This window comes from Anarhichas minor, unplaced genomic scaffold, assembly GCF_050575085.1.
Source record: "Anarhichas minor isolate MPS153535 unplaced genomic scaffold, ASM5057508v1 ptg000155l, whole genome shotgun sequence".
In the NCBI taxonomy this organism is placed as follows: domain Eukaryota; kingdom Metazoa; phylum Chordata; class Actinopteri; order Perciformes; family Anarhichadidae; genus Anarhichas; species Anarhichas minor.
In genome coordinates this window covers 1,768,983-1,777,500 of record NW_027466601.1, presented here as the reverse complement: position 1 = coordinate 1,777,500, position 8,518 = coordinate 1,768,983, and the positions used below count along the sequence as shown (strand labels likewise).

General features: G+C 44.4%; 1 protein-coding gene across 1 annotated transcript in view; it reads right to left on the bottom strand.

Annotated features, from left to right (window-relative positions):
• The window catches only part of reck (reversion-inducing-cysteine-rich protein with kazal motifs), a 67,169-nt gene that overhangs the window by 26,468 nt on the left and 32,183 nt on the right, over positions 1 to 8,518 (bottom strand). The window contains exons 9-14 of the mRNA XM_076085425.1: positions 7,744 to 8,008; positions 7,479 to 7,652; positions 3,073 to 3,285; positions 1,774 to 1,910; positions 204 to 347; positions 1 to 101 (exon numbers count right to left, since the gene is read on the bottom strand). The exon at positions 1 to 101 is cut by the window's left edge and continues 88 nt beyond it. Coding sequence (XP_075941540.1) covers positions 1 to 101; positions 204 to 347; positions 1,774 to 1,910; positions 3,073 to 3,285; positions 7,479 to 7,652; positions 7,744 to 8,008 — 1,034 coding nt within the window. The remainder of the gene's footprint in view (positions 102 to 203; positions 348 to 1,773; positions 1,911 to 3,072; positions 3,286 to 7,478; positions 7,653 to 7,743; positions 8,009 to 8,518) is intronic.

Below are 8,518 nucleotides of genomic sequence, written 5' to 3'. Positions count from 1 at the left end.
GCTGCAGACCTCGTGGCACCCCATCGGACCGCTGCGAGTCGGCACCTGGATGCGGGCGTCCTGCTGCACCAGAAACTCGGAGGCCTCGCCCAGTTTACAGCCTGAGGACACACACAGACACACATACACACTCAGAATGACCGCCATGCAGCAGACACGCAGCAAAGGTAAAGGTGTTGAGCCGGAGCCGTAGCTGGCCTCACCCGGCACGCAGAGGAACGGCTGACAGTTGAGTTCGTCGAGGCAGCCCCTCCTGTTGACCTGGCACAAGTGGTTGCTGGGACAGGGGTTGGGGTTGCACGGGTGGATGACCTCCTCCACGATGCTGTTGCCTAGGGAACTGGGGACTGAGTGAAGGGGTGGGGGTGCAGGTGATGGGTGGATAAGGACATGGAAAGCATGACTGTCAGATAAGATGTCAATTTTCTGTTGGCGACAATCTGAACACTTAACGTATTGATTGGGTTTCAAAATAAAAGCCCAATCTGTAGATGAAACTGCCCTAGAAAATAACAGTTTGTGGGGAAATCAGTATCCAACTGTGTCAGAAAGATTCAAGCTGCATTCATACATTTTATTATATATTACCTTGAAATCACCACTTACTGACCACGTACTTGAGTCAAGTGACTTGGACTCACCAATTCAACTTCAGTCATGAATCTGATGACTTTAGATTTGCTAAATCCAAAAATACTTGCAACTCAACTTTGACTTTAACACCAATGACTTTTGACTTTAGCCTCTTGACTTGGAATAACTTTAGAACTTAAGGTCTTCAGTCAGCGGGTGTAATGTTTACCGTGTCCCAGCGTTGTAGTACTGGAGGCCGGTCTCATGACCACTTTTTGAAGGTTTTGATCTTGTCTAGGTCTCAGACAAAGAGGACTCATGAGTTTAGTTCAAGACCGGTCAAGACCACAACAACATCACTAAAACTGCCTGTGCATCTTCTGATATATTTGTTAACATCATAGAAACAAATGAAGTTTCCCACACATCAAATGATATTCCTATTGATTGTCTTATGAAGGTGTTTCTCATGTATAGTTATACATACACACATAAACAGCATGTACGGCAATAAAAGAGGTGAATGAAGAGGAATCTTTGTTTGTATTTGTGTTTTTGTGGGGGTCTGGTCTCCATTGTTGTTATTATTACTCCTCGGTACTCGGCACAGCTGACAACAGCAGCTTGAAAACAGCGTTAGTCCCGCCCATGGCGCTGATTGGCTAATCGTTAGTCCCCCTCGCTGTGTTTATTGGTCATTTACTTTTTTTTAAATCAAGAAACTGCCGTTTCATGTCACGATGCCACACGAATCAGTCGACTCAAACTCAGTGGAGTTGGCGGATTCAAACATCTGGACCCAGGCAATTTATATTCTGCAACGATACAAAAATTCAATGGAAGCCATTTGCTTTTTTTTGTGAGGGAACCAGAGCGATGCTAACTTCCTGGGTTGGCCTACAAAAAAACGTCATCCCTGCAGCACTCTTTAGCCAACTGTTTGCTAGGATGTTATGTTACGAGATGAATAATGTCAGTAATGCGTCTCTCAGCTTCTGTGGAGTTCTGCCCCCTGGTGGCCACTAATCCATTCACTTGCACACATTTGAACAGCTGTATGGTTATAAAATCATCGATGGCAATTTGGGTTTTTCAAAAGGTTTCTTTCCAGTAACCATACTATATCTTGTTGGTAATTCCATCTGTAACTGAGCTCTCCTCCTGCATGTTACTACAGGAGAGAAGGCCCTGCTGACTCACTGAGGTATCTGTGGAGGGGGATGCAACGTTCAGGGTCGTCGATGGGCGACAGCAGCTCACAGATCCTCTCTGCAGTTTGTCCTTCGTGGAAACGCTTCCTGTCCCCGCACTGGGTCAGGATGTCCAGGCAATCCGACCTGAGGACAGATAAAGACAGAACTAAAAAAAAGAAGAAGAAAAAAGCCAGCGTAACACAGCTTGAAACAAACGATAAGAATAAATCAACATAAAGTGGGTACGTTTGACTTCTATTCCTACAAATGCAGATCTGAGGTTTGTTCGATAGACCGGGGTGCGATGGACGGTGTAATGTCTTTGAAGGGAAGTGGGAGAGGAAGGTTGTATCTGACTCATGACTGAACACACGCGCACACACTCCAGCCATGACACAGCAGAACCCTGAGAGAAGGGCGGGGCCTCCTCCTGTTCATCAAAGCCCATCTCACCACTCATTACTGAGAGCACAGCAAAGGCTGAATCCAATGAAAACAATGGAATTGAGGGTATATAGACAAACATGCCGAGACAAATGTAGACTAGGCGGCAACCTCCGGTTTTGAAAACTGAAGCCAATGCTGTCTTATACCTGCATTCTCTCTAATGTCCATCAGGGGGCGACTCCTCTGGTTGTATAGAAGTCTATGAGAAAATGACTACTTCTCTCTTGATTTATTACCTCAGTAAACATTGTAAACATGAGTTTATGGTCTCAATCTCAATTCTCTTTACTCTTCTGTAAAACATTTTAAATGTTTGATGTCTCCTCTTGAGGGTGTTTACAGTAAATCATCCAATCAAATGAGACTTCGGAGTGACCGAACCGTCACGGATCGGAGCAGCTAACGGAGCAGCATGGAGAAAGATGTGTTTGGATATCATGTTTTCATTTCCAAAACAATATGGCTGAGGTCCTCCGTAGCTCCGTATTGTGCTAAACTCTAAGCCCGCCCACATTTTAGCGGCCCAATCAAATGATTTGATTTAAATCCGTCTTGTAACTTTGTGGTAAAATATTGTGTTTCGATGGGATTTTAAGTTTCACTCTAGATGCTCATGTTAACCCTGTTACTATATATTTATATGTATTTATTGACTTAGTTGAGCCTTGAGTATTCATATAGTTTGTTTATTGTCTGTGTTTGTAAAATATGTGACGTGTTGAATACCTCGTTTTTCTTTCTACTGCAAACCAAATCTCCCTGTGGGTACAAATAAAGGAACCTGGACCTTACAAGTTAGTACTGGGTAGTAACCCAGGATGGCAGTGGAGAATAAATGATCCTTGAATCCTTGACTTACTTGCATATGACGCTCCCTCTGGACTTGCTGTGGCAGGGCTTGATCTGCAGGGAGCAGGCCACGGCCTTCCACATGTCCGGCAGACACTTCCTGATGTCCAGCACGGGGATGTTCATGAACGGCATCTTGATCGTCCCGTTGGACCACAGCTTGATGTCGCTCATGGCGCCCTGGTCCGACTGGACGTTGCAGCTGCGGAACAGATCCGTGGGCCTGAGGAAGGAGACGGACGGAGGGAGAACTCTGAGTCTGATAATCCAGAGGATGCAAACACATGTATGGAGAAAGGTTATGATAAACCATGTGATGAAGGCCTGTGCTATAGGCTTAAATAAATAGGAAATTAGGGAGGTAAGGTGGGGGAAAGCCCAAATTTGGTTCCTCTGCCACAATCTAATACCATTATTCCATCATACACACTGATCTTAATTTTTACATATCTTAATGAGCTTGCCTACCTGATTGTTAACATGTAGTGAATTATTGTAAAACGCGTTTTAGCCAGGCGGCAACCTCTGGTTCTGCTGTGTCTTAAAGTATCTTAAAACCTGCATTCTCTCTACTGACCACCAGGGGGCGACTCCTCTGGTTGTATAGAAGTCTATGAGAAAATGACTACTTCTCTCTTGATTTATTACCTCAGTAAACATTGTAAACATGAGTTTATGGTCGCAATCTCTAGTTTCAAGTCTTCTTCAATACAGCATGATGTTCATTTAGTACATTATGGTCCATTTAGAGTCACACAGACCATAAAGCAGGGGATGCTTTAGGGCGGGGCTACACAGTGATTGACAGGTCGCTGCTACTACAACAGCCGTATACAGCGTCTCTACGTCACTCCTCCACAGTCCACATATGGTTCATTGGATGCTAAAAAAAACAACATGGCGATGGTCGTAACCCCAGATGACTGAGTCCACGCAGCACGATTGGAATAAACCACCACGTAACCCAGAGTGACAGAAAAATATTGTAGGAAGCTTTAAGGACATTCGTCCACCATGTAAGTGTCCTCAGAGGGAGTCCCCTCTGCATCATGTGAGGGACTGTTTTCCTTGTCCACCGCACCAGGAAGTGTCTTTGATGTCTGATTGGTGGGTTTGGTCTCAAGTGACTCAGCTAATTGGTGGTTGGAAGGGAGAAGGTTCAGGGTGTGGTTCCATCATTCCATTTGCTCCTGATGAGTGGATGCCTTGTTTATCCTGTGTGTGTGTGTGTGTGTGTGTGTGTGTGTGTGTGTGTGTGTGTGTGTGTGTGTGTGTGTGTGTGTGTGTGTGTGTGTGTGTGTGTGAAGCCCTGGAGTTTTAACTTTATTTAACCCCAAAAATGGTTAACGTGGTATTTCTCTCAAACCAAAACTAAATGCGTCAATCAGCTGATTCTTGTTAAGAGCAACTCACTAAAGCTCTTCCCTGAGCTGAGCTCAGTCCCAGCAGATTAAGCAGGGCTGCTGCAGCTCATACACACTTCTGCATCTTCCTTTCCAACTAAACTCTGGCTAAGGTTGTAGAGCAACAACCTCACATCCACTGTTGTACATGGAGTTAAGGGGCTCACCTCCATGTAGATTACCAACAATGTTTCTTTCCGCCATCAACCATGGTTGAAATAACCACAGTTGCTGCTTTGTGCATGGGAAGTCGGGGAATTGCCAGATTTGTTAGAAAGCCAAATGCTCATACGTCGGCTTAATTAGTCTGGTTTACTACAGTATGAACGCAAAACAAAGAGGTTCTGCTCTGGTTTCATTGTTAGAAACAGATCAATAGGTTGGTAAAATAAAAACTACATCATGTCATTTGTAACAAGTCTGACTTCATTAGTAAAGTTGAGAATTACTTTCTGGATAAATGAAAGAACGCATGTATGAGTATGTGAGTGAGTTACTTTCTGGATCAGTAAGGAGACTTGAGTCTAGAAAACATCCAGTTTTGGACACAGTACTCTAAATCAGGATGAGCATGGATGTGTTTCTAATTCAAGTTTGAAAAAAAATTAGTTTGTGTCACACAGACGCAGACGCAGCAAGACAGACGCGCACAAACACACAGTTCCATCAAAGAGCCTACACAGTTTGTTTGCCTGAACTTCAAATCCCACAATGCCACAGCAGGAGCTCCATGCCATCATGATCTGAAATAACACAATGTGTCAAATGATTGTCTTTGTGAGTGATAACAGAAAGCCTAATGCTGTTCACTTTGAGAGACGGCTGCTGTTTGAGCTTGAGACACTATTTTGGACCTCTAATCTGATTATTATATTTTCTTGGGGAATGTAGGGAACAAAGCTTTTACAATTTTGTGCCCGGAATACCGCATGAAAGTTCCTAACTTATCTCTGATGGTTCGGAAGAATCAGACAACATGAGATTACTTCTAACCTTGTTTTAAGCCACGCTAGCAGCGAGGATACGGATGTTGGCCTGTTGGTCCACCTCCAGTCCAGAAATAAAACCATATTTCAGCAAATATTGGATGGATTGACATAAGATATTGACATAAAAGGATGTGATGAGCCCCTGACCTTTCATCTAGTGCCATCATTAGGTCAAAAATTCAACTTGTCTAATACAAGCAGTTAGCTCAAAGCACTGCTATGCCTGAAGGCAGCTTCACAGAGCTGTTGGCATGGCTGTACTCTTGGTCTAAATTCTAAATATATTCAGCAGCTTCAGGGATGTACAGATAATTAACAAAATACAAAGTATTTCAACAAACTATACAGTAACTTTTTGAACGTCTCCTATCTAAGTAACATTTGATACTCCAATCTAATTGAATCCCACATCTCACACAGCGTAGACTTCTCAGAATGCTGTCGTCTCAAATGTCTGTGAGCTCTTGTGTTTGCCTCCCTCACCAGGTGACCGGCAGACTGCTGTGTGTGTGTGGGCAGTCCGTTTGAGTTTGTTTTTATGTGTGTGTGTGTGTGTGTGTTAGTGTGACTTCCCAGTGCAGCCTTTGAAGCTGTTCCATTTGGCCCTTGGCCCCATCTGTAGACAGTGTGTAAAACATGCTGTGGTACTGATAACTCCTGGGTCACACTGGGTTCAGTGTAACAATGTCTCTTGTTTCCCCTCTCTGCCTCTCTCCGTCTTCAGGCTCGAAATGATGCATTTTCACACAGCTGAAGGATTACGAAATGTGTATGATAAAAATAAATTGATAAAAATAGAAATTGTATGCAAGTGTGCAACTGTAGCATGTAAACACTGTTTACATGCTACAGTTAACGATTGTAAACGATTACAATGTGAATTCTTTGATGTGAACTATTGTAGTTGCAGTTTAGTTGAAGCACTGAAATGTAAGCACTGAAAGGACTTGAAGAGTCAGAGCTGAAAACAGGTGGTAGCATTAGTACGTTTGGTTCAAATCCTGTAGGCAGTGGAGTTGTTCATTTCCATGTTTGCACTGAAAGTAGTTGAACTAACAGTTGAAGGTTAAAGCAAAGAGCTGGAAGCAGCTGAAAAGTCGGTCGATAACTTTGCCAGATAGTAAGTACCGAAAGTAGTTGAAGTGTGAGAGATGAAAGCAGTTCATGTGGAGAGCTAGAGACAAAAGTTAAACTGTCAGTTGATCTGTTAACAACTAAAGTAATTGAATAGTTGAAGTGTGTGTACTGTAAACAGTGGACGTGTCAATCAGTATACAAGCAGATACAGCAGTTGAGAAGGCAACTGAAGTGGTTGAAGTGTAAGCTGTAAAACTATTTCACTTCACTTTACCAATCATGAAATGTGACCCTTGAAATGCAAACAGCCCATTCAACAGCTGGAGACCCAGGCCGTATTGCTGGGCCTGCTGGAGAGAAGGGAGGCACGGGAGAACCAGAACCAGTCCTGAGCGGGGCAGACTGTGAGAACCTGCTGCAGTAAATCAAGAGGTTTTCTAAAGGGACTCTGGTGTTTTCTCTGGTGAAACGCTGCCGCTTTTGTCCACGGGACCGCCCAAATGAACACAAAATTTAAATTCCTAGTACTGTTAATGTTAAAAGTGAATGTAAAATTACATCAACTGTTAAATGTTTGACTTTTACTTTGGTAATTTGCCGAATAACTCAACAAAACAATCGTCCTTTATTACAATACGGACGCAAATATGCTCTTCTTATTCATTTGCTTCTAAAAGCAACCGGTAATAGAGGAGGATGAATTTAGTTGTTGCTGATGAAAATGTAAAAAAGAATAAATGTTGTGACCTTACAGAACCTGATCATGTCTAATTGTGTTGTTTTGGAGCCGGTTATGATCACGGTGTGTGATCTCAACATACAAATGGAATAGGTGTTTCTACTGACATGAGAAGGACTAGATATCTAAATATCATTTGACAAAGAGGAGGAGCTACCACCATGGAAAACACATCAGTCCAACCGTGGCGAGCATCCAGGAGTCTGACCTGTTGTTGAAGTTGGTGCAGTAGGTGAGGTCCTTGCAGCCCAGCTGACAGGGCTCTCTGACGTCGGCCAGGCAGTTAATGAGCTCCGTCTCCACTGGGTTGTACTCACAGAGCTGGTCAAAGTCCTGCCACGTCTGGCTGCCCCAGTTGGTGCTGATCTCCTGGCACATGTCCCTGTCAGAGCGGAGCACACAGAGACACACTTCACCTCAACTTTGTGCTCCGGACAGCGACGCAGCAGCTTCCGCTAAGCGGCGCGCCGTACCTGCAGAGGGAGGTGTTCGCCTTGGAGCAGCAGTGCAGCTTGGCGCAGTCCATCTTGGCGGGGTGGGGGGTCTCCTCTTCGGGCGGGGAGGGAGGGTGGGCGCTGCCCAGAAAGCACTGCCACATGGGCTCCTGAGGGAGGGGCTGGGAGCCGCACTCATTGATCAGACCCTCCATGATCTCGTGCTCTGTGCTCATGGTGCGAAGGATCCGCCGGCACGCTACCTGACAGTGGGTGGCCTCCGCCCGGTCACAGCAGTACAGACCTGGATGAGAGGTACGGTTGGATTAATGAGTGCTGGGATATGTACTCTTTCATGATATTTATGGCTCCCACCGTAGAAAATAACACACACATTACTTTATAGACACCGGTTAGTGGCACAATAAACACAAAGATGGCTACGTCACATATAGGTCCACACCCAGTCGTGAAAGTGGGCCGGTACGGTCTGGTACTGGGCCGGTACGGTCTGGTACTCCATACCACTAAGAGGTTCGGTATAGTATAATAAATTAAAAATGTACGCATTGAGCTGCATGCCTAAACCCACCAACCACAACCAGTCATGATCGCATTTCAACAAGAAAACATCTTTCACTCATCTGCCAACGTTACAGCAACATAAGGTTAGTTACCGCCGCCCAAAGAGGTTATGTTTGTACACGCATTTTTCTTCTAACTTTTATTGACATTGGAGGAGATAGGACATTTGTGCTGCATTCGTGTAGTTTTGGAATAATCCGAAAAAATGAGTTCCCGACCAGGAGAATTC